The sequence below is a fragment of the Vanessa tameamea genome, chromosome 4 (assembly GCF_037043105.1).
Source record: "Vanessa tameamea isolate UH-Manoa-2023 chromosome 4, ilVanTame1 primary haplotype, whole genome shotgun sequence".
Lineage (NCBI taxonomy): Eukaryota > Metazoa > Arthropoda > Insecta > Lepidoptera > Nymphalidae > Vanessa > Vanessa tameamea.
In genome coordinates, this window is record NC_087312.1 from 10,442,514 (window position 1) to 10,470,374 (window position 27,861).

The 27,861-nt window shown below is 32.9% G+C and overlaps 2 protein-coding genes across 2 annotated transcripts in view; one reads left to right on the forward strand and one right to left on the reverse strand.

Moving 5' to 3' along the window:
• LOC113395055 (protein unzipped) lies at window positions 1–27,375 on the reverse strand. Its single transcript, XM_026632601.2, has 3 exons — window positions 27,117–27,375; window positions 3,002–3,212; window positions 1–2,922 (listed from the first exon to the last, which is right to left on the reverse strand). The coding sequence occupies exons 2-3, from the start codon at window positions 3,201–3,203 to the stop codon at window positions 1,772–1,774; spliced, it is 1,353 nt and encodes a 450-aa protein (XP_026488386.1). The 5' UTR covers window positions 3,204–3,212; window positions 27,117–27,375; the 3' UTR covers window positions 1–1,771.
• The window catches only part of LOC113395011 (mitoguardin), a 50,810-nt gene that overhangs the window by 15,156 nt on the left and 7,793 nt on the right, over window positions 1–27,861 (forward strand). The window lies entirely within an intron of this gene.

Sequence of the window (27,861 nt, forward strand, 5' to 3'; positions counted from 1 at the left end):
TTTTGATAATTACACTTTAATGATTGAAAACAAAACTTACATAGAACATCACAATTATGCTTCGCAAACAATCTAGATGTTAAAGATTCATGAATATATTTTTAATTTTCACAATGAGGATCTGATAGAAGCAAATAAATAAATATGTTTCATAAAACAGATTTATTTATATAGGTATGGCGAATACTTGGAAACTTTTATACCGATTTTAACACGATTATGTAAAATATTATGTATTGCAATACAGAGTCATCGTTACATTTTTGCAGGCAATCATGTGATACAAGCTGACGCGTCTGACGTCTCTCTATATTTGGATTAATACATTTCAATGATAATTTGTAATATTTCTAAATCTTACTCGATAATGTTACACTAGGTGGGATATTGATCTTTACAAATAACGTTAATAATGAGATTCGGGTTTTGATACTAAATATAAATCACATAACAATATTTGTTTTATAATTCTATGGACACGTGATTGCGAATTAATGACACTACGATATACGAAATGTTATATTACTTTAGGGCGCGTACATACATAATAATATTGATAAATATAAGGGCAGATGCGCACTTGTAACCTTTTGGGGATAAGTGTCTATCGGCTCGACATTTGTCCATATAAAAATATTTATTCTTTTCACTTTCACGATACACAGCTAAGCAACATAAGACTTATATTTATTTTAATTTGCTAATTGGTGTACGTTTCTGATGAATCGCTTAACGGGAAGCTACTGTTTCATAAACGATTACTCTTAAAATTATGTAGACTTTTAAAGAAATTTAACTTTGGTAATAACAAAGTTAGAGTTATGTCTAAATATTTCTCAATAATACATGTACGGAACTTAAGTTTATAATTAATTTTTTCATTAACCTAAAACAAATAAATTAAATATCTACCGCTAAAAGCTTTTAAAAATACAAATAATATCTTTCATTCTGGATTTTAAAATTCATGTCTTATAATAACTAAAAATAACAAACGAGATAAAAATTAAAAGAGGTAATGAAGAGATATGTTATCGATTTAATACAATGATCGTTAATATTTCCGTTGGAATTATGTGTCGTTAGATGTATGAACAGTAAAAAATAGAGTAAGAAATATAGATAAACATATAACGAGGTCTATATAAGGACGTTACATGTCATTTTAAGCTAAGCAAGTTATGATAATTGATGATTCAAAAAAAATATGCGTAGATAACTTATAAGGTACATTATACTCTCGCTACGAAAACAACTATTTAAATTACAATGATCAGATCGTTAATTTTTTTTAAACATTATTTGCAATATATTACATTTAAGTGTTAATAAATTATTGGAATTGTTTGCGTTTTAAATAGCCTTTACTTAACACAACGGATTACGATTACAATACTACGATTTCTGTGGATTGGTAACAGTGCTGTATTTATTTATTCCAATCAAAAAACCAAATCAATTAATCGCTCGCAATGAAGATATTTGTTGTCGCTCTGCGACTTCCATATTCTTAACTATTTACAAAATCTATATACAATAAGATGTTAAAATGTTTTAAATTTATACACTTGGAATGAAAATATTTAACAGGAATGTCTTGTAAACAAAAACGTTCTTTATTTACAAAATGTACCGAGATGGACTAGCCTAGGCTCGGACGATAAACAACTGCGTAAAGCTTAGTTGCCGCATATATAATAACGTCAAGCAACTATAATGTCAATGATATAATCTTTTTATTTACAAGGAAAGCTATATTTGTGGCAATAATTTATAGCAATAGAGCGAATAACGATACAAATAATGTTAAGACAATGATCCTATCGCTGCTGGCACCATTGGGATTGCTACCGAGGCCTCCGACTACGGAGCGATTGATGTCTTCCTTCACGGGTGGAGCTTTTACCATATCTTCGCCGCTATCGCCTAAAATATCGTTACTATCCATGATCATCCCGACATCGTTTTTCTCGACCGATGGCGGTAGAGGTGCCGGGGCTTGAGTAGTAGTTGTAGTCGTCGAAGTTGTAGTGGTAGTGGTTGTCGTCGTTGTTGGCACGAGTGTATTATTAACTGTATAGTAAATTTCACCGTAGATCGCTTCGACCTCAACCGTGTTCTCGATTCGCTCTCCTCTCATTTGTCTCGATCGCGCATTGTTATCTTTGTAGAATGTTACCAATTTCGCCGTATAGAGCACGTCACGATCTGTATTATTACCTCTGAACGTAACATTGCAAGCCGTTCCCGGTTCAAGGTATTTTTCCAATTTGTACAATTCTTTTCTTTCTTCTGAAAATGGATTAGCCCATTCTATTTGTTGTAATAAAGTACCGTCGCTCATTTCTATGGTTGTATTTAAGCCAATAGCAATTCCATGACCATGTCCCCAGGACAAAGTGTAGTTATATTTGTATTCAATTTCTGTTGTAACCGTGGCACCGGCATCACCGTCGTTTCTTAAAATTCGTTCCTCATACACTTGAGGATCAGTTTGCCTTTCGTGCTGCGTCTCCAAATCCAACTCGACATTTTCCAATTTATAACTCAATGGTTCTATTTCTACTAAAATTTCTCCACTGTTTTCTTCTAATTCTTTATTTTTTTCATCAAAGGTAAACAAAAATCCCACAGTACTTTCGTAAATGATTCTTCCAATGTTATGTGAAAATCCACTTTCCGCTTTCATTCGTCCAATAAAAACGGAATCACCAGAAGAATCTCCCACAACCGCGCCGCTAGGTTTTGAGTTAAATTTGTTCCACGATTTCCACATGATTAAAGAAGCATTTTCAATATTTTCCAACACTTCAAATACGTTATAACTTTTACTTCCCGATACGGCACACGAAGTGTAGTCCGGCCTGAGTTGTCCCAAAAGCATATCACCTTCATGTCGAGTTCTGCACACATATATCGGACCTAGAAATAAATGAAAATCAGTAATCGTTAGAGTAAACATTTGTCATATATGTGCATATAATTTATTATTTTTTCTTACCTTGCTGAGACTCTGCTCCAGCGACGTAATATTCCATTGCTTCTTTTTTCAAGTTAGCCCACTTCAGAGTGCTTGAGGTGATGACTTGTTTAAGTCTAGCGTTAAAGAGACCTACGCCAGCATCAGCCAGTGCCCCCACCGCGAGCGTGGCTGTCAGTAACACCACCCACCATCCACTCCCACAATTTTTCGTCTTCTTCATTGTTGACTTCTGTAAACAAGTATTACTATAAAATGTATGTTTTAAAATTGGGTTAATATTGACTTCATATTCATGTTAAGCTTCAACGCAGTTTTGTTTTACATTGAAATAATTTTTAAGCAATGCAGATAGAGCTGGGTCTCTTGGCTTAATGCCAAGGTGAACTTCGGTCCAATAACTTAGTCTACTGTATTTTTTTTTCAGTAATAAAATGTAACATTAATAATTTTTGTCGCTAAATTATTACTGCCTTTTTTAAAGTAAAATGTTTCATTATTTAAAACTAATTTTATATACACTATATAAATGAATTATTGGTATTTTTTTAGTATTTTACAAACTATAGAAATGTCCCCATTTCAATTTCTTTTGTAATAACATGTTAAACTTTTCTTTATTATTTCATAATCAAAGAGTCTCGAAAACTTTCATAACATCGTTTTAATTTGTTTTTTTTTTTAAATAATAGATATTCTCTATTTTTCTACATGTAGGTATATTTTGTTATCAACATATAAAATTGAATAAAGATGAAGTTAAGTGCCAATACGAAGGGTGAGCGGATGTAGGTTAAAGTAAACAAGGTTGTGGTGCGATCGCTTCAAAACTCAATTTTCGCGACAAAGTTACCGAAGCAATTTTGCTTTTACGTGAGGGGCACAACGTGCAGATAGACAATACGTTAAAATGTAAACAAAATGTACACTTGTAACTAAACTTCTATATACGACCCTACTTATAAACGAAGTTTATATTAGATTTCTTTCTTTTTGTCATCCTTGATTTTACATTTTAGCGAAGCATGCATAGTGTCATATAACTCATTAGCATTTAGCATCATTTTTATATTTATAGCCGTGATAATGTTTATCCTTTAATCTATGCGATCACACACTTTGAACATATAAATTATTTTACTTTAATTGTTGCAGTTTTATGTATATATCTATTTTTTATGATATAATAAATGCAGCACGTGTTTATTCCTAGATTCGTATCCCTAGCTGATCTTTATTAGTATATAAATAATAATAAACACATTTAATATTTAAAAAGGAGTTATATTATTTGTAACTTTCTTATTTAGGCACATATATTTTTATGTTTCCTGAATATTTACCTATGTACAAGCAGAGTTAGGCACGTCACGCGTAGGGTGGACTCGATGGCGCCAAACAAATCGATCGAATGCAACCAACGTCCGTTTTAAAGGTTACTTTATATTTTCATGTACTATAAATAACTTGGCTAATATCAATAAAATCCGAAATATATTTTGCTAAATAAAACCCGTACCCAAATACCGTATCCTATCTACCCCATCGCACCGTATCTAACGTAAATCAGGAGGGTAAGATTTATTTTCACATAAATATCTTCAAGTTAATAGACTGGACTAGTCTACAGATTCACAGTTAGCGAATAGTCACGTTTTTCTGTTTTTTTATTTCGTATTGTTGTCGTCAAGCACGTTTTATATCATAAAATAATTTAACACACACATGTGATTTACACATTTTGATTACACATGTTTATATGTACTTAGTTACATGTTAAAGCGCACACATAGAAATTTATCTCATTTTGGAACCGGTTTAAAATAAAAGCCTTTAATTTATTCTAAATAATTCTACATTTCAGGGTTACTTCGTCATATATTTTCAGAGGTCGTTTAGGTAAAGGATTATGTTATGATTGACGTTACTAGAACAGTCCAATTTGACCTTTATTTAAATGAACGATTTAATTTCATAAACATCGAGGATAGCTAAAGTATATTTTTGTCTTGCGAGTACCCATGCTAGAGTATTGAGCGCAAAATAATCTGCATATCACGTGTAATAGACAAGACACGTAGGATATTTAATCAAATTCAAATGTGGTAATTTTGATTGATTTTACTCACTATATGACCTGAAATATTGTAACAAAATAGTTGATCTGTCGTTGTAAGTGATTAACATTTAAAAATAATTCAGCAGATTAAAAATAAAACATCAGAAAAATCCCAGTTAACGTAATAAATCTTAATAACTAATAAATTATAGTTGGCATCGTAACCAATGGATTTAATTCAATTAATAAGTTCAATTGAGGATTGACACGGGCCATTTACTCCGACACAAATCCTAACGCCCTGTCTGTTTGTTATTTAATCAAATGTTGATATATTGGTAATGTTTCGGCCAGAGCTAAAACATTAGAACACTAGATACTCATTAAAACAACGCACAGTTATTATAGATTAGTAGATTGTTTCTGTAGGTAGCACGCCATATAAAAACCATAACGTGACGATATCAAATATTCACCTTCAAATGTTCATGGTAAGAGTTATTTTTGAACATGACGTAATAGTTCCGTAATTGCTTAAAATAAAAAATATAACAATGTCAATGCGAGATCAGTGATAAAAACAAAGTTAATATAAATTACGATGTTTTAAATTTGATATTACTTATAATAGATTTTAATTTATATTAAATACTTTATATTTTGTTGTGATATGGTTAGTCATGACTTTGTATAAATTTTGATTTATATAATTATGATATTAATAAGGAAATATCTTTAATACCGAATCAATAAAAAAATACAGGTAATCAAGTGACATTGGCAGAATGTTTTGTGCTTAGCTAGAGTAGATATGTTTGAATAAAAAAAAAACTTGAATACTATAATCATCATAATTCGCTTGCCATCCCATTTATTTGAGGTCAGCGCCATGGTTAACCGCATTGTGAGCATTTTAATGGAACCTGTCTAATATAAAAAATACCAGCAAATTACCTATTATAAAGCTCCTTCTAATACTTGATGACTGCGAGCAGATAAGTTTAGTGCGGACTTAAAGTGATACTAATTTGCCTATGATAACGAACATTGGGAACAAACATAAATATTTGAAACGCTCACAATTAGTCTGTCCCTTTTAAAACAACGTTTTATAAAAAAGTCTCCAATGCCAAAGGTTATCTTAGCAATGAAATATAATGTGATGCGTTGTGGCATTTACGGCGTAGGCGGGTTATGAGATAAAAGTAGGAAATTAATTAATACGCTACAACTCTTATAGGCGCCATTGTTAGCGGTTAAGTCATCTTTGAGTCTAGATATTATTATATTATAGTAATATGTGTATTGATTCGTATCACTAGATACATAATGTACATCGACTTTGTTCTTCAGTAGTATTGTTAAGTTACAAAAAAAATCCGGTCGTTTTGCTACTAAAAAATATATAGACATTTTCCATTCAATTATTTACATCCCGGACGCAGAATGAATTATGATCAAAACGTTTGAAAATTACATCAGCATATTTCTATGTAATTACTATTATTAAGTAGAAATTCATATCATGCCAGTGTATGTGAGTACGATGTTTATAACGGATAACGTTTATTTATTGAACTGACAAACGAAAAAAAAAAATCAATAATCAATTTGTTATCCGTAACAAATTGTATTGCCTTGTCCCACATTTAGAAAGAGTAAATATTATTTTGCTAATTTTGTCGTTATTACCTAAACGTTCATAAAGAAACCAACGACTATATCCGTTTAGATTACGTTTTAGAAATACCAATTTCCAACACAATGTTCTTGAATCGTCTGCTTGTGTAACACCCGACGTGACGAGGGGAAACACCACTTCCAATAAAACAAGGAAATCTCTTGTTTGAGTCCTCCTCACTTGTTACGAACAATTGCTCGATCTACAGACATATCTCTAGATATGCATACAAGAAGCTGATAGAGCTACGCAGATGCTTTTATACATACTGGTATTGTTTAATGTCTTATATTTTATTATATCCTGATGAACTACCAAGGGTTTTTTTTTAAACCAGGTTTAAATTATTTTATGTTACTGCTAATAGCCGGTAATTTTAATTTACATCCTATCATTTAAAAATAGAAATAATTTAATTCAAACAGACACATAAGTAACGGTTAGTAATATTAAAAATGATTATGTGGAAATTAGTTAGCAACGAAGAGTTTTATTACATATAAATCAATAATCCTTCTTTTGTGTTATATATAAGTAAATGCTGTATGCTGTAATTACTATATATGCATACGTAGTTATGTACATAGTTTAACATCTCAACATCCATATCTAACAAGCTTTGAGTAATTATCTAGCAAAGTGATTGACCATTTAATTGTTATATATATTTGACGTTATTATTTAATAAATGCTTAATAATATTGATGTTTTTGTTATAAATAAATATTAATCGCATGTTTAATCTAATAATTTTCTATTATGGTATCGTCATAGAGATGACATCATTGTGTTTACTATACACATTCTAGTCAATAATATAACTTTTATAGTAAACGTTATTACACCAGTACGTGGTCAGCTGGAGGTCGTCTGTATTTACGATTATTTAACTATTACATAGTCTATAAAACTTACGCACGTTCTTATATTTCAATGTCAATGTCATTTGTCAACTGATGCATATTACAATAATGCAAATTGCAACATTTAAATGCAAAAACGTAAGAAACCGAATCTAATTTAAATATTTAACATTTATATGTACAAAAATTCGAAATGTTTCAGCTCTACTTTCGTATACCACAGTTTAAAAAGTCGTGATTGTATATTTACTTATCTTAATAATTAATTTCAACGAAAGGAACATCAGCTAATCTTAATCGCCTTCGTTGAGTGAAGTACAAGAGTACTTATTATTATGAAAGCTCTCAAAGAACGAACGGTGTAATAATGACAGATGGCCGTGATTTATGTATCGCGAGTCGCTTGACACTGTGATACTCTGGCTTCATAGTTGTATTGCTATATTGTAGACCGTTTATCAAAAGTGTGTACAATCACTTACAGATTATTAAAATTAAACTAAAAAAATACGGATAAAATAAGTCATATATATAAATAGTGTGTTATATTACTTGGTGGTAGAACTTTGTTCGAGCCTGTCTGGGTTCATATTCTACCGCCAAAGAGCAACGTTATTGTTATTTCCGGTTTAAAGGGTGAGTTACCCAGTGTCACAACAGGCACATGAGACATAACATCTTCCCAAGTTTAACAAAAAGTTTTTAATAAAAAGTTTGGGTATATAATATGTACTGTACTTTTACAAAAAAAAAATTAAATTAAGTAAGCATAGTGTAATTTTTAGTTATATCTTTTGATTTAAAGAATTTCAAATATATTTTTATGGATATATTTTATATCCCGTTCGCATGGCCGCACGCATGTGAAAAACGACCCTTCTCCAAAGTGGACTGCTTGCACAGTAATCGCATTATTTGTATAGAAGCAATCAATAAAGTACAGGATTAGTGACGCCCGTTTAATACGGAATAGGCTTAGGTGCACCACATTGCTTTCTGTATCGTAATCGTTGGTAATTCTCTTTAATATCTTTAGCATAAAATCAAACCCATAATAGGTGTTTCTAAGAATGTATATTTCAAAAATATCATCATAGTGTCATTACATTTAATCTCGTGGAAGGTTATAGTTAATTGAAAGCCTTACAAGTCGGTCCTTAGTCTCACCGTCGACTGAATACCTAGAAAGTAACTTATCTTTGTTCCTTTTGCAAAGAGAAACAGCACTAAGCTTTTACTCCTTTATTCCATTAACGTCAGCTCTACGCGAATTGAATTGGCTTAGGTATTAAACTAATTAAATTCTGCGCGTAAGTGTTCAATATTTTCATCTAGACTTTTACTATTTTATTTTTTAACAAAAATAATTAATAGAACAATGAAGGTAAATGAACACTTGCATCTTAAATAACATTTTTACTTTAAATCATGTAGGAAGTTTGTTATTATAATTATATAATAGAACGAGATAGAATTATGTATTTGCTCGCGTCACATCATGGCCAATTATCATATTCATGCTTACATATATTATCAATAGTGCTTGCTTTGAAGACCGAAGCTTGGCTTGTTGATTTACCACTGAGCGATGTGACGTTTCTGTAAACACTTAGGTGTTAAGTATTTTGTTATTGCATTATCCAAGTATGTATCTCTTCTAGAAAAGTTGTAACTTAATGAGAATGGCCTGTCGAAATTTCACACAGTTTGTCCAAGAACAATGCCGGTACCATCATGACTTTGTACTTCGTCAGTCGGTACAGTTAGGTAATTATGGTGGTTTTATTATCGGATCACATCTCAATAGCTAGTGTAATGAGATCGAATTTTACTCTGACATACTTTCCTATACAATTACTTTATTAACTCACCGGGATAGCAATAAATGGGATATATCATGAGCGACGTCGACCTTAAAAAGTCTTATTACAATGTTTTATTGATGAGTTTAATGTTATATGATTAATGTATTAATAAGACATCATTAAAAACAGTTTTTCAATCTTCTCTATAGTGCATATTTTCACACATGTCTTTTTGTACTTACAGTAGCACCTATTTCGAGCCTCGTGTTTGTAAATACAGTGGCTCACCGCTCGCTCATCTTAAACCGGTTAGAATAACCGTTGTGTGGGTGCCATTACTCTATCTATCGAATATAATAACTGTTACATTTAAACATAACTAACGAAAGAAATGTTCATTCATTAAATGAAGAATCGTCTGCTTTGGAATCTTTACCTTCACAAGATACTGTATGTAGTTCAATTGAACGTCATACCGTACGTTGATCCGCTAGTTGCACTCAAAGAGAAGTCAACTATAAACTATAATTTAACTTGTGACAAGTGACAATACACTGTGCCAATCTGCCGGTGACTTTTTGCGGCAGTGTAAATTGCTCCCCCGGGCGGCGCCGCCTACTGGCTAACTGTCAATAAATCATTCCCTATATTGTTCTCTTTATTATTGTTTGTGTCTGCCGTTGTACAATCGAATACATTAACAGTACAAAAATTTCATACCCGCAAATGATCTTATGCTACTTTTAGATACAATCTACAATAATTTAGCAATTGTTGACAAAATTGACGTGTCTTTTGTGAAAATTACGTTTTGACACGAGTAATGTATATTTCTTATTTAAAAAAGTAAAAATTTTACTTTATATATAAAACCAATACTACATATATGTACGTATAAGAAATCAAAGTTATCTGGCGCCAATATGCTCCGCGTCAGTGACGTGTTCGGTACTCGGTGTTGCGGGTTGCTGCGCTTACGCACTGGCGCATGAACCAGCTGATAGCGTGGGAATAACACTATGCGCGAAGAGTCATTTCATATCCAGTAGAATGCTGTGCTTTATGCTCTACTAACAGTATTTCGCAATGATGATGTTATTGTGTTACGTTCTCAACAATATACTATGAATATTTTCAAATAAAGATAACAAAGCTACAACCGTTTCAAAGTTATCCTAGAAATGAGGTCAGAATAATTGATTTTATTAAAGAGATAATTAAGGTAAATATTAGACCGATCGTATATTTGATGTTGTTTGCGAGCCTAACTGTTCTTTACACATAAAACGTAGATAGCTTAGGGTAACCGCAACTGACTCATTCATAACAGTCATACTCGTATCAGTGTAAAGCTCTTAAAACAATAGGATGCGGGTTCGCCTCGCGCTGTCGACGTAACTCGCGCTCTAGACGTACTTGACAATACAATTAAATGATCGCTCAGCGTTAGCCAATTCAGACGTTCTCAACTACATCGTTTTATAATTAAAACTATGCTATCTTTACATTTTCATACAATAAATTATGCATTTACTTTATCTGCTACACTGGTTTTATCTATTAATGTTACAGACGCTAATAGCTGGTTAGTAACCGTAAGTGTTGTAGACTTGCCGCTAGTCATCACGCAATGGTCTGCACGTGCCCTGAATAGCGATGTCAGTATCCAATACATTAATGGAGGCGCCACTAGTATCGAATTGCAACTCATACATAAAGAAAGTTCAAATATATTTGTAGGGTTTTTAGATTTGAATTCACATCGGGCAATATAATGCATTATCGCTTGCAGTCAAGGTATCAACAGCAATCAGCAGAGCTTGCGATGCGTGACGGTGTTGGGAGATTTACAGGATAAAATAGTGCGTATTCAAACGAATATGTACATTTCCGTTTCGAAAGCGTGACTAAAATTCACATTGTAGTTTTTAATGAATTTAGATTTATTATTATTGTCATTAAAACTTCTGAGTGTCGACGACCGCAATTCAATATAGATAAATGGCGACGGCTCATTTAAAGGCAAAAGTAAGTGATAAATCAAGCTCGGGACTAATTACATTTAGAGATAATAAATCTTGTATCATTATATCTGCTCTAATGGTCAAGCAACATTAGACTGCACATTGTAATTTAATGTGGGAATTAATGAGAAAATAAATATAAATGGGGTTTACCCCAATATGGTGTAAGGGGTAATTACTAGGTCAGGCATTTTATAATAAATTTAAAATCAAATAATTTATATATATATTTTTTAATAAAAATATTATAATATATATTACATATTTTTGTATACCATGAGTAAAATTATAGAAAAAAATACGAAACGATATATACATGTAAAATTTCGGAACAGCCAGTTAATTTTTGCTCCCGCTGAGAATGTTTGTAGCACATTAATGTTACTATCCCATAATTAATACTGCGATATGTCAGCAATGACCTATTTATCTACACGATATCCTCCAGAACAATTGAAGCGCCTACAATAATATCGTTTTTTTTATATCTTTTGCATCTAACTACAATTAGTGTGCAAATCATAAAAAAAATTACGCGGTATGAATAACATAATAAAAATGCACGTAAGGCGGATGCCGGAATGGAGGATGACAATCTGGCTCCCCACGATTTGCCACAACGAGCTGCAAGGTCGTCTGATTGTCGATAATAGTAGCACTTATGATACTGTCATGCTGACGACAGTCGACACGCTGGCCCACTTACATAACACTATTTATTAAATATTTTTCTACATTATCACCTTGGAACAGTGATGCGCGATAAATTTGTCCTAGCAATGAATGACCGCTGTGTTTTTTTTTCCTATATCAATTTTTTTATTTTTTATTAATGATAGAAGATCTATAAAAAACAATAGCAATTATATTATAATCGTTGATAAATTCGAGAGTGAGTACACATTTAGCTTACTACAATAACTTTGATTTTAATGTCACTTAAACTTAAACAATGCCATTATATAATTCACGTCAAAATACAGTTCCTTTTTCAGTTTATCATCAATTTCAAATAAGTTTTTTTTTCAAACAGCCTAATATCAACATCTCTTATGAAGTTTTGATCATTTTCCGTTAGAAGTATTTTTGACGTAAGAAATTCCCATCAAGTGCATTCGTCAAATTGCGACTTGTTTATTTCATCCTGTCTTTTAGCAGGATAACAGTGGGCACACGCTCCCCGAACCAGTTGTGAAACGGACTATTTTTAGAGCAGTGATGACATCACTGAAGAATTCCATTGAATTTTTCAATTTGTCGTTTTTTGCACGTCGCGACTCGGTTCGATACGTCGATTTCCTATTCATTAGCATTCCATAATCGATTACTTTTAAAATTGTTCGCACTATTCAGTTTAGAAATCCATAGGTACTTATGAAATGGTTTCTTGCTTGATTAGGAGCGTTTTATCGTTATTTTAATATAAATATTTGTCTACTATTTATTCTACTCAAAATGTATAAATTGTATACGTTCCAAGTAAAAAAATAATAGGAAGGCAAATGGGCAAATAAGCTGATGGTAAGGTCTCCATCGTACATAGTACATTGGCACTACATTCAGTACCGCATATATAATCTGTGATGATAATTATATTCATATTGCCAGTAAATGCATATGTTAGGGACATACACATGGCCCTAAATATTTAGACCCAGAGTATTCAAAGCATAAATCTGTAATAATTGTAATCGTATCGTCCTAACCGAATTCATTAAGGCCGTCAATCTCAAGAACCTGTTGCGAACTGCGACGAAGATGCTCTTTGGCCCCAAGTGTTTGCACAATCACAGATGCACTCCGTATTTCTTAACACTCATAATATTAAGGGAAGGCAATCGGGATTAATCCATAATTTATCAATTATCAAAGAATTATGCCAAAACCTAACCACTATTCATAACATGCTACATGATTAGACGTTGCACTTTAACAACATCCAATTAAGGCTCTAATTAGTAGTACTGTAGTCTTGTCTATTTTAAACCTTGCAAATATATCGTCAATTAAGATAAACCTTTCTTTTTACATCAATTAAGCCGTTTTACATCCATCTGTCGTATCCTATCTGAAAGCTGCGGATGATATTCTATTAAAGCTGCATTTGTGGTTAACCAAATGCAATGGAATTGAAACTGCTTTGGTTACCGCACAATTAATTTACCGCATCAACAGTAACTACCTCTTCTTTCAAAGTAAGTGATAAAGAGAGTTTTGCTTACTGGGTTAAGATTACTCAAGAATAAATATATTTAAAAAGGATTGCATTATAGTAAATAACTGTACACACACAATTGTTACATGGGTTTATCAAATGAGGTTACATATTTTAACATTAATTTACACAAAATTGCATGCGGTTTCACAAAATAGATGTGTGGTTAAATCGTTATCATTGGTTTAAACGCGACACATTGCACCGACTTGTGTGATAATGCAGTCGTTATGCAGCGGTGGTTTGGCCTTCGCCACGGCAACGGACCCATTGTGACTTGTTACAATGAATACTTAGAAACCAGATACCAGCGTCTTTGTATACCTACAATGTCTCAACTTCTCGAATTTAATAAGTGTCTTTAACCGACCTATTCATTTCCTACAGTGAAGATGTTAACTTCATTTTGTTTCCGATTTTCGTTAAAGTGATATTTGTCCTAAGTAATTAGAAAGAATAGATTTGCACAGTTTAACATATCCATCATCAAGATGAATAAGCCATTAATTAGTCTTGAAATCAGACCATACATTTGTAAGTGTATTAATAAGATTTATCTTGAAGTCAATTGGAGCAGTCTCCGTTCCTTCAGCCTCGATAGTGTTGATTTTAGTTCGCATTTCAATTACATAGCAACTTTTATGGACGCCGTTCTATTTTTCCAATCTTTTGTTTCCACTTACAAGTTGACGATAAGATTAATCAAATGTACAAATACGTTAACGGAATTTTTAGTATTTAGAACGAGAATAGTAAACTGAACTGTTTTTTATAATAATGTTTAACTTTAGTGTATACAATCAAATGAAACAAATAAAACTATACATACATTTCAAAATATTTGTGAACGATATTCAAAACATTGCGCTACACATTACTGTCCTGCGAAATTGTCCAATTAACCACAAAAGTGCACATGGGTGTAGGGATTTCCAATGGGGGAATCCGATCAAAACACACCACACACTCACAGGGTTCAAATAACCGAAGGGACATAATGTATTTCAGGCGAACCACTAAACGATTACATCGTTTGGCCAAACCTAGTGACGTATTCAGACATAGTATGTCCCCTCACATTTTATGTAAAACAGATCAAACATACACAGTAAAACAAATTGTAAATTTTATATTTCTAATAGAAATCGCTCGCAGATAGGTAGTCTCTCGAAGACTTTTAGGTTGTGGTTGGTTCATAATTATTATAGAAGTAAAGTTTTGTACTAAAAATATTCAGAATTCGATATGAAATATAACATACGTCATCCGAGTTAAGATAAGAGAGGTCTGAGCCACCCCCGCCCTCCGAATCCCAAATTGCCTGGCGTAATCTGCCGGCCCTTTGTTCAATGGAGTTATTATTACGGGTCAATGATTTGAAAAGCTTTCGGAAATATATTACATTGAAGATTTTTAATCTGTAATGCTTGCTATTGAATTCAAAATGTTGTTTGTATAAATTTTTGTTTTAATTCATAAATGATATCGATTAGGTTTTCTCAGATACAAATTTTGAAATAATTATATTATTAATTGTAAGTTTTTTATTTTAAGACAAGATTCATAGGAGGAACATTTATAACAGCTAAAATTCTCTTTGATTTTTAACAGTTGTTGAATTACGTGTGATCTACTTTGTTACTAGACTCTGTATACGTAGAAACAGTAGAAACGTCAGCACGGATCGAAAACGGCAGGGGATGTAAACGACGTAGTTTCTTCAGTTGCCATGGAAACTCCCTGCACGTGGCTATTTATTTTATGTTCAGTGGCTACAAATTAGTGAAACATTTAAAGCTAATTCTTAGTCTACTCAGCTTAGAGACGGTGGGACTTGATAACATAAGAAAATGACAAATGTTTTTTAAATAAAAGAAATTTTGTTATATATTTCGATTAATAGTAATTAATCGAATATTAATCGTCTTTCAAAAATGTTGGAAACAAATACATTATTACGTCAATAATTTATACAGTACCTCTCGTCACGAGGGTTGGATTGTGCTAACACTCCCTTTTTTTAATTGCATTTTATTTATTCAAAATCTCAGTACCCTCTAACACTACCTAACCAGTCCGGAGGGTCGCTTTACGTGCTCATTAGTTTATCCTCGTGTCTCGACTAAATTCAATTAATTTTTTTATTGGAGCTAGTATTGCACTCCTGAATTTAATATATATTAGTAAAACTATTATAAAATCGCTAACCGTCATAATATGTTATGCCCTTAATGTATGTTAATTTATGGCGTCATTGTTCCCTTTTCTCCGTTGGAATTTATGTCAAGAGCAAACTTTAGCTTTCGCTGATGTCATACCTGCTGTGTAATAAAAACACCCCTCCTTTGCCCTGTAATCGATATCGGTACATTACGAATTTATTGCCAACAGGGTCCCGGAATTACTAGGCAAAATGTAAATGTGCCACAGTTCCCGATCTTCGGGCTCACTCAGAGTATGTTTGATTTTATCTCGACGTCATTACAGATTCTGTTAAGTAGGAAATAAAATACCTTATAAAAGTTTATTTTACTGGTAATGGTTTATCGGGCTACTAAATAAAATTATTATAAAACTAATCAAAGAAACTACTGTTCCTTAATCTACTACTACTAATACTAATCCTTAGATTTTTTGGTTCTAATCAAAACAAAAGAGGATCTGTAATAAAAACGGCACGTTCCTTTGATGTATAGGCAATAACTGTAGAAAATCGAGGCAGCTTTTTGTATAATACCGAACCCTTTCAAACTCTGCGTTAATTACTGTCGCCTAACTTAACCCAAACAGACTGCTCTAATAAACACCGCAATATCTCACTAATTAACTTCCTAACTCCGTCGAAGTTGTCCTCAACAAGCTGAAGTGTAGAGCCACGAACGCTTATTAAAATCATAACATCCAACATTGAATTCTATTGCATTTAACTAATCCTCTGGATGGGAAATAAATTAGTGGTTTCATGGCGGATAGTATATTTATATTTGCGTATAACAGGATAGAAACTCCTCGTTCTCAAACATAATGAGCATGTTTCGTCATTCAGAGTGAAGTTAAGGAAGACGCGTTTCTGTAGGTGATATTGCCATTATCTGTAGCATAGTAAGAGTGGGTATAAAATAGAGACTTTGTGACGTCACTTCGTAAAAAAACTCGCAAACGATCTTGTCTTTATCAAAATTTCTACGTAAAATTAATATACTTAAAAAAAATTAATAATATTTCTGCGACACAGAGTAATTTATAAACAGAACCATTAAACAATGGCAACGTCCGAAAGTTTCGAACACAATTGAGATAAATGCGTTACAGGTCTCATTGCTCTATGCTGCTATAACTTGAAAACACATTTATATCTCGTGACTAATACGTGCACTAGCAAAGGGTATAAAACGACTCTACTACTATGATCTCCAGTTTTAATGACGTCACTTGCGTTATAGTGACTCAACATGGACTGGGAAGAATGAATCAATAAGATTATTTGCCATCGTATATACTCGTAGTAATCTGTGACTATTATCGAATTCAATTGGTAATTTGTAACAACTTATATTGTAGTGCTTTATTTGGTTATAGTACCTATTTCGGAGTTCGTTGCAAAAATACGGTAAGAGCAATTTAACGATAACGGCTTCAAGTCGTGAGGGCGGGTCGATGAACGCGGCTCATTGTGATGACTCATCGGTCACCATCGCATCTTCAATGCTCAATACATTCGCAAATCTTAACTGGAAAGCGGTTAACATATGAAATACAAATGAACGGACCTCTGCCATTTCATGATAACGTGGGTATATAAATAAAACGCTATACGCTTTACCACTGAGCTTCGTTATACGAAGTACATACTTTAAGCGTTCTTAAGATACTCAACTTGACGTTTGAAAAGGTTTTATATAAAGCGTTTGGAACTATTATTGGTCGACAGCTTCGATAAAGGAACAATGCATTTATGTTTTCATTTATAAAAAAGAGTAATGACGACTTGATGATGCATTTCGTGCGTTTAAGTGGGAAAAATAGGTTTTATTTGTAATATCGACAGGAAATTAATTGTTTGACGTATGAATGAGCGTGTCGTAATATTTACTATTTATTTAAGTTATATTATATTATTATTATTTGTTATTACATCCTTAATACTATATAATATAATACGACGGCATTCTATATAGTGATGAGGTCGAGGTACAACGATCAATCATTTAAGACCGTAAAATAACTTTAGTAGTACCAAGTATTACGTATTACAATTTGTAATTACTGTAAGGTTGTTCGTATCGCCGCGTATGATTTAACAACGTTAACGATTATTTTTTTCATGTTTTTTCTTTTAAGTAAGACCCATTAGATCTCAATTAGCATTAGCATCAATTAAATAAACTTAGATTTTATATCGAATTAATTTTATTCCAAGGAGATTTGATATACGTATAAAAAATAATATAATTATGTTACTCTACATCACCGATCCTTGTTAGATTATAATGTACGTAATAAGAAATGGTTGACCGGTGAAGCATGGGCTAACGGGAGTCACACTCGGAGTGCATTCGTAATGTGATATGCCGAAAAAATATTGTTTGTAATTTCATATGTCGCCCTGAGATTTCCTTACAACTTATACTATCTAAATGATTTTGCAACAGTTACATAAGATACGAATATAATCAAAGTCGTAGGTATTTGTTTTGTATTGCATTTTAAATTGTTTATAAATATTAGCGTAATACTACAGCAATAACAATAAAGATGCATAGTTTATTGCTACGGACGTGGGTCGCGAACGGCCTCTTGAACTTCGAGTACACGGTTTATGATCATTGATATCCAAAAATAAATGATTTCACCTTTAATCTTTAATGTTATACTGATATAGACATTTAATTGAGTTACACACTAGATATTTCTTTTCAATAGCATCATTACATTTGCGTCTAAAAGTATATTATGATATCTTATGTAGCAAAAGTACATTTTTAATCTACAATATTTAGCGAAAAGGAATAAAACGTGCCTAAGACGAGTAAAATTTACGGTCGAGGAAGTTGTCTTCAACTTCTTTTCTTATTACCGTAAACTTTTTGATTCCGTACCTAAAGCTAGGCACGCGATGTTTGTGCTCGTCTGGTGGAAGTAAAGCACCCTTTGGCCAAGTCAGTGCACGCGTACGACCCTTGCGGTAGCGTACAAGTCAAGAGCTTGTTAAACTCAACACGTCTCCTGTTGAGATGTCGCAAGTTGCAACACTAGCGAGCTATTTGCCTGTTTAAAGCCACCTCTACATCTCCTTACATAAACATAAACCGCAATAGGTACACTAAATATGATTTAAAATATTCATATATCAGGTTTCTAAATGGATCTAAGTGAGATATTAAAGTGTACTTTTTCGTGATGTACCTATTCACGTCTTGTGAGTGAATCAGAGTGTTTGTTTGTCTTGACATTGAGAGTTTTTAAAGCTTCTTAAACAAGTCAACAAGCTATAAAGTGTAGTGTCTTCGTTTACTTTACAAATCTATTGAAAACTTTAAACAATCTGTCGTAATATTATTTATGTCGACTTTATGTAATCTATTAAACGATTATTTATATTATATAATAATTCATAACTATTTTTTTTAAATACTTTCTTATATGAAGCATAAGCTTATATAAAATTATACTTAAACAACTTTTATCTTATTATAGTAATTATAATTAAATAATATTCTCATTTAATAAGTATAATTTTATTTATTGGTCATTAAGATCTAACATACTTACCTAATTGGGACAAAAATTATGTGTGTAATATAACATACTTTTGTAAGACAATATTCATTACCGTTGACAGATATAAAACAGTACGTGCTATGTTCTCGAGCCCTGTCCAGAATAAACAATAAGTTTCATCCTACCATTCATAGTCCTGACACGTTACTTCAAACTATACGCGTCTTAGAACGATTCGAATTTGATCAAATTATGATCACATTGTTTTAAATGAATGACACATTACCGAATAATTGGAGACTTGTATTACTAAATCAAAATATCACTACAGGGTGACATGATTTTCATACTATTAATAAAGTAAAGTAATCTTTTTAGAAATACCATAAACAGTTACAAACATTTAAGGTCAGTTAAAAATGCTATAAATAAAAAACATTTCTTTGAATGAAATCGATTAACTTTGAGATCGCGTACATTCAAAATAGAGCACCGTTATCCGAATGTACGGAGCTGGATTCCAGAAGAGAATCGTGCTTTCAACCACAAACTAAGCTTTTGTCAGCTCCAACGAGCCGACTAGCGCGGTTTACAAAGCGTTCTCTCTACCGCAATGTCTAAAAGACTATTACGTTTAAACGTTTGTCTTTAAAATGTACCATTGAATAAAGTTATAACTAAAATATGAAATAAGCCCTACTTGAGATTCAGATGTATTTTAAAACATAAGCTAAAATACAGATATTATAAGTGCCGCTGTTGTATGCGCGCTCTATTAAATAAAATTCTCAGAGTCTCCTGTGAATAAGGCTATCGTTTGTGAGATTCCAAGAAATAAAGGTTAGCCTGGTAGAACGTAGTATCAGATGGTATTATATCAGCGGTTCACTCTAGTCGAGACGTTTTAATAGTGGCATGTCAGTTCCCGAGAGTGTTATGGCTTATGGCTCGACAGCGCAGTAACGGAAGAGCTTGGTGCTCGGTTCACAATTAGTGACTTGTCCCGTTACCGGCGCATTGTCCGCTTCAATACTCGACTAGTAATATTCCTTTGTGTACACCGAATGGAAGGTTCTCGATTTGTTTATTTAGAGTTTAAAGTTTCGCCATTGTTCGACTAAGAAAGTTACTTAATCTTTTTGTGCTGGCGGAAACACTGCTACGTTAAATTCGACATAGAATGATAAGCGAATTTTCATGTTAACATTTTAGGTAATTTACGTTAAAACGACTTAACGAATCATCGGTGATTACTTGTGAACCGACTTCAAAAAGGAGGAGGTTATCAATTCGTCTGTATTTTTTTTTATGGCAACTGTGTTGTCGCGGAAATTAATATTTCTAGTTAAATTACTGTTTCGGCACATAATTTAAGAATATCATTTTAGTAGGTGTAATTAAAACTATATTATGAGGGATAACCGTTAACAAACGGTCCGACGCGAAAAGGGAACCTACCCATAGGAAGTGGATCACCATGAATTGCAATGGCTTCCGGATTTTTTATCGTCACCTCGTGGATATATTCCGTTGTAATTGTATCATTATAATTACAACCATCCGATTTTTTTGCCGTACAAACTTGTTTTTTTTTAAGTCACTGTGATAATTATTAATATAAAATACTTATGGTTTTAGTTTTTACATTAAGTATCTGATACGCTTTTATATAAAGCAAAGATTGATGTTATAAATAACAAAGAGTTGAACAAAATAGAAAGCTCAATACGATCCGAGCGAGATAAAAATAGAAAGATAGGAACGGGGGAACAAAAGACAAGGAGAGAAAAGCGAAGGTTACTCGGTACCGTCCGAGCGAGTCCTTGGTGTCAACCTTTGGGATACGGGGCGACCTTGAGCTAAAAGTCTGAATAAGTCTCATTGGCAAGTAATGGAAACTTCATGTCATAATTTTGTTGCCAATACTGGCTTATATTAACCCACAATATTGATATAACCTTTCAATTACAGCAATGACTAGATGCTGAGTAATTATTATGAATATCACCAAACATCTAAAACTATAATATGTAGGTATGTACTAACATTCATTCTTCTACTAATATTAATATAATATAGTCTTTTGTTTGAATTATTTTGAACCACTTACCACAGTGACGTTTCCAATGTCCACAGAGAAACACCCAAACGATCACCTGTCAACATTTGGAACGGAAGTCTAAGAAAACTATACTTCTAGGTGCACTCAATACCTTCACAAGACTAGGCCATTCTCCGCGTATAAGGAACTATAATCTTCGCTCGCATGCGTTGCATAGTCGTAACCAAATATCGCAGAAGGTGGGCGGCTTTCACTTAATTGCCCAGGTCTTGTTTCAACTAACATCTAAGCAACACCACATAACTATATTATAGCATCACTGAGGAAATGGGATTATTTTTCGAGCGGATATTAAATTATAGCCAGTAAATGTGGATACGGTGCGGGTTCTTTTGTAGCAATGTTAAATGTTGATTTAGGTATCTATTATAGTCGTGATGTTGAGTAGTCTATTATTTATAAGGAAGTCTATTCAGTATAAATAGGCTTATTAGAAACTTACAGACCATTAACATAACTGATATCGTCGGCTACAGCAATTTAACATGATAATGATTATCACAAGTATTAGCTTAGTTAAACGGTTGAACGGACTTGAACACGTGGATGCGCACGCGCCGCCAATAAGCGTAGGGGGACGTGGTTGTTAGTGCTTCGGTGTCACCGTACCTTTTTTATAATCTCGAATGTCTCATCGAACACCTGACATAACCACCTGTGGCATTTCAGTAGCTCGAACGTAATTACGATGAAAAAAATAATTCGAATGTTAGATTCTAAAATGTATTATGTGCCAGTGTAAGTTTTGCTTGGTTATGCTTATCATAAAAAAGTAAATAATGAGTATTTACAAATTATTTTTTCACAATCTATTGAAATGACTAATAACTAATAACAACTAATTTTTTATAGGAAAGATACCAATAAGAATAAAACACCATTGAAATGTCTGCTGTTAATTCAATTTCCTCGCAACGGTCGACATGGACGCTTGTTGATGTGTGTAATTAATTTTATCAAGTTTCATCGTATGTTTTACTGAGACAGCTTAATAATGACATCCCATAACACACTAACGTATTTGATTGCGACGTTTTCCGGGATTGCATAAAAAGAAAGTTTTTACTTACAAAATGCAATCGTAATCTTTAGAGTATATCGAGTTGAATGGTAACATTTTAAATATATATTTGTGTATATAAATCAAAATGTTCTGGATAGTTAACTGTTCATACATTGCCAATATGTTGTGTTAATTTTTGTGATTGGTTATTCAATATGGGCAGTAAATGTTGGTTTCGAATTACAAAAACTAAAGCTCGCAGAATCGATTCGATTGTTACGTCGACCATGAACTTAAACGAACTCTCGCTACGCCTTTATTTCACGGAAATCTCTAAAACTAGCAACAACACAACCTTTTGGTATGAACGTTGTTTATACCAAACCGACACGGCGCTGTATGCTACCTCCACTTAAATACGCACATGGAACTAGCATTATAACTATGTAGTTGTATGTCAGTAAAGGAAAATTAAAAATACAAATTATGTTGTAATAAAGAAACTGGCTCAAAAAAAAATTATGCAAGAGACGCCTATCAGTAATTTAAAAAAAAAACTTAAGAGATATTTCGTTACTTAAGTAAAAGCTAAATATATATATTTTCAGCTGTGGTTGTTCTTAATTAAATTTTCTACTTATCCGCCTTGTTTCATGCGGAATGTGGCTTCATGAAATTGCTAATTTAGTTTACGAAATCCCTAATGTTGTTTAAAAAATTAGGAAAATACATATATTTTTTTGTAATGCCATCCATGTATTTGGGACTCGGTGACTTCCACCCGCTACAATAATAAGAATTTGGTATCTCAAAGAAAAGAACAGCTGCTTGCTGAATCCCCTTTCAAATCATTGTCGGGCCAAGGGTCGTCTTATATGGGGATCAATGGCCGAGTAACAAAAAACATAAAGGCCGGCATCCAGGTACCTATGCACGAAAATGTATTGTGTTTTTTCTATTTATCGTCTGATGGGTTTTATAAGCATGCAAGATTTAATTTTCTTTAATAGTGATTACTATAAAAACACATTTTTTTAGTATCTCTGTTACCTTTTAAACTTGTATTTGATAAAACGACCTTATAAAAATGCAACTCACATTCCGAAACTTCTTTATAAATTTTACTAATTGGCTCAATAAAGGACCATGGAATTACGCGTTGTTATTACAAACGTTTTAATTGGCGTTGTAAATATAATATTATGTATATTATTTTCCATGGCGATCGTACACGATGAACAAGCATCATGACATACTTTAATTTGTATAGTATCTGGACAAGGGCTTTTGTATCGATAGAATTAAATGTTTTAAATATTTAATTTTTCGAATAAACTTTTACCAGATTAGAAGCATATTTTTACATCGCAAGAGGAAACTTAAAATAAACAATAAAATTATAGATAAGGAAAATAATTGTTTCTTAGGAATGTAGTATACTAGTCTCGAGTTACGCCTTGAATAATATGTACCTTGTATGTGAATAAAATTACTTTAGATAATTTACGTATTCATATTTTAGTATGCAAAACCAAATGTCGAAACGTGTTAGAAATATCTTTGATAAAACAAGGTTTGCAAAATGCTCGTTTGTAACAGCTCCCTCGTACAGCAACTCCCCTTACTTAGTGGTCCGACTGACAGCCAGTGGAAGTGCATTAAGCTATTAGTAAACAGTTAGTGAACTCTCCGACGAGCGAGGGTGTATCCATTATCAATAAAATAAACACAGCCCACATATTCCACAATTTTCCATTGATACTAAAATATTTTTCATTTCAACGACACTATATTCAGAATTAAGGTTATGATTTTTAATCTCGTAGATGTGTAAAATCTGCTTATTCCATGTAACGTTACGCAACTCTTCTTTCTTAGTGAAGTTTTCTTGGAATTCATTTGTTCTGCATCAATTCTCCATCCTATTTCATAATATATAAGTACTTAATCTCTCTAATTAAATATTTATTTATTGTTAGCGTTCGTAATATTTTTGTCAAGATCAGGGCCACGCGGTCACCGGCCGAGGTGTTTCTTGCTCAATAGTCAGTTTGCTTGTGTAAACTACTTTTTTCTTCCAATGTCGACAGCAGTGATGATTTCAAAAAAATAATTATTAGTTTCTATAAATTATACTCCTGATTTGTTCTAAAGATATTGTTCATCAATGATTGTCTCTTTATTAAAGTTAATATTTCTATTTAATGGTATAAATAGTTTAAGATTAAAAATTAAATGTAAATTGGCGTGATGAAAATTAAAAAGAAATACTTATGTTTGAAATGAATAAACTAACGTATTTCTATCTAACGTATTTGTCGGAACTGTGGTAGATGCTCGCGAGGCGGCATCGTCGCGCGGCCGCGTATCGATCGCGTCAGCCGCACCGCCGCGGCCTGCATACGAATACGAGAATCGTTCTTCGTTCAGCCAGACCCTTATCAAATCACCAAAACGGGGTTAGACCCTAAGCCTTCGTTAGCGCCGTGACCTTGCTGATTGTTACATCAACATACCATTGTCCTAGTGTCCATTATTCACGGTTATTACTCCTTCTCACTGCACAACTCAACCCTTTGTCATAAAGAAATCTGAAACCTCGATTTTATGTCACCTAGTGGACATTACGAAAGCTTTCCTCAACTCCTTTATGCGGTCCCCAGGGACGTGGCCCAGTTTTATATAAATTACACGACTAACAACGTATTATATATATATATAGTACATATTTTCTAAATAACATCAAACTATACAGCCCACAACAATTTACTAAGTGACTGATGATACATTTAGATTAATTATTATACAACAATTCATGTCTGATGTAATGAAGAACATTTTATTTTAAGAGGAAAAATAATATTATAGATACCATATTATACGGTTTAAACTAAATCATGTTGAACATGATTTAGTTCTGTTAGCAAGCTGTTAAATTTATTCTATATGATTTTTATCAAATTTAATTACACCTTGGAGAGGGCGCTCCCTGAAAATTGGCACAATTTTCCAGCCGACAAGGCCGCTTATTGCCTCGCGGAAATACTTTCATCGTAACTGCCACGATCTCAGTAGTCTGAATTTTGATTAAAGTAATCTCGACAGTAAAGGAGCAATATTATTTCAGTCAATATTGGATTATTTATTAAAGCTTTTACTGTCTAGAAACGAGCATTTGTAGGTGAATGAACTAAGGTTGTTATCTAATTATTAGCTTCAAATGCAAAGCTATTAGTCAATGGCGGAATAAGCTAATCAAAGGAACGGAAATTGGTCACTAGCCATCGGCCGGCGATGCTGATTATTTGGTAATTTGCGATGTTCAAAAATGCTAAATTGCTATTTTTTAAAGCTTTCAACGACCAGTAGGAAAAAAAATCCAAACATAACTACTTAAATAGCAACTTGTTGCAGACGGCTTTCTAGATACCAACGATTATATTATTGCAGCGTGACCTAGAAATCGCCTGAAAACATTGAGTATGTTTGAGGAATATATAACAGCTTTCTTAAAATGGTTATATAAATATGCCAAAGCAAATTTCTTAATTTGGCTCTGAGTAAAGTTCCTAATTCATATGACATAAAGACTATGGTCTGGCAGATCAATACGTCGACGCCAAGTGGTCGGTGGCGCGACGACTTTGGCCGACAAGCTTGAGTTTCTATAAGCCCTCGTATAAACTTAAAAGATTTTTTGTCCCCACGAAATATAGCATGATCTGCTGATCGCGTGCAATAGTACAATAGCTGATACCGTAAAGGTGTAAATTAAACTAAAGTCATTTAAGAGACGGTTAATTCATTATGTATGCCCAACGCAACCGGAAATTGGTCGTTAAAAGTAAGATGTGAATCACTAAAATATTTGTTAAACTACATCATATTCGTAAGAATTCGAATTCATTTATTTGATATCTTTACTGGTTATTGAATATGAGGCAAGTATTTGTGGCGATTGTACGTGATTATTTGAAATAATTCCATGGGCACGTGGATTAAGCGCAGCTGCCGCTAACAATGCGATATCCAAAGGTTTTTTTGTTAGCAGATGTTGCGATTGCACATTTAGTGATTTCGCGGTATTACTCCATTGGAGTTTATGATTTTGATTTAACTGTTAAAGATCATCCAGTTAATTTTGAACTTGGAAAATATAAATTATAATGTAATAGAAAGTAACGGCTAACCAGATAAAAAGTTATCTTCCGTGTCCGGATGAGCTCATAGGTAGGTCGTTGGTTGAGGGTTTGTCCATTGCATAAGTCTTGTCGGCCAAACAACGTGCACGAACCGGTTTATAAGAAACGTGTTAGGAGGTCCTTGTATTCTTAAATATTATTATATTACTCTAGTCTAATAACTGACAGACATAATATTTCTTATAATTACATCATTGAAGTGCCGTTGCCGTCGCCGCAATGATCGTAAACAAAACAAGGTTTAATTTTCATAACTTGTAACATCTAATATTAAAAATTACTAAACCTTATAGGATTGATTAAAAAATATTTTTATAAAATAATGTGATTTATAATTTTTATAAAAAATGTATGTATTATGCGTCGATGATAAATATTAGAAAAATATTAAGACCAAGGCTTTTTTGGTTAATTTATCTAACATTCTTGTTTCGTTCTTACCTGTTGTTGGAAAAGACCGGCGTCAATAAGCGCGGGCTGAGCAAAGAAGATTCGAAGAATCACTAAATTCGGTTATTACTATAAACGCACTATCACTGAGATCGTTGAAGCACTGGATAGTGATGATACGAAGTAATCCACAAACGTACGATGTTTCTGAGCAAGTGAAATATAATGATTTAACTCGCAAAGTATGTCGATAGGGCACCGCTGCAGTGCAGAGCCTTTAGTAGACTGGCGACTGGCGTGAGGCCGGTCGGTGCGGCGCGGTATCGCGGATCGTAGATCGCTCAGCTCGCGACGAGCGACGAAGCGACGCGACGATACCCCGCGCAACGGTCGCCCTACCACACCACGGTCACCGTGCGGAACACTCCTAAATAACCGCCGTTAATTTCAAATTTCCGAGCGCGAAAGTATGTTTTCCAAAAATATTTAAGGGTTCGCATTTAAAGTAATACTACAAACTATAGAAAATTTATCATATAAATCAAATGTCAAAGAAAAAATACTAAAAATATTTCGTTTGTTTTTTTCCAAACTCACGCAGTAGGTAAACAAAAATATACACTTAAATTCAAGAATTCGTTTAATCTATAATATTAAAATAACTTTAAGTACCTGTATTATTACTTGTTTTTAAATATTCTAATTGTACCTATTATTTCAGCATATATTTTTTATCATCAAATTATAGCATTATTTATTATAAATCCTAATAATCATATATTCAAATCATATAATC

What these genes read in the sequence shown, in the direction of transcription:
- LOC113395055 (XM_026632601.2), bottom strand. Translation starts at nt 3,203, where the DNA reads ATGAAGAAGACGAAAAATTGTGGGAGTGGATGGTGGGTGGTGTTACTG. An exon ending in TGGAGCAGAGTCTCAGCAAG is followed by an intron (nt 2,923 to 3,001) that starts GTAAGAAAAAAT and finishes ATTTATTTCTAG; the next exon opens with GTCCGATATATGTGTGCAGA.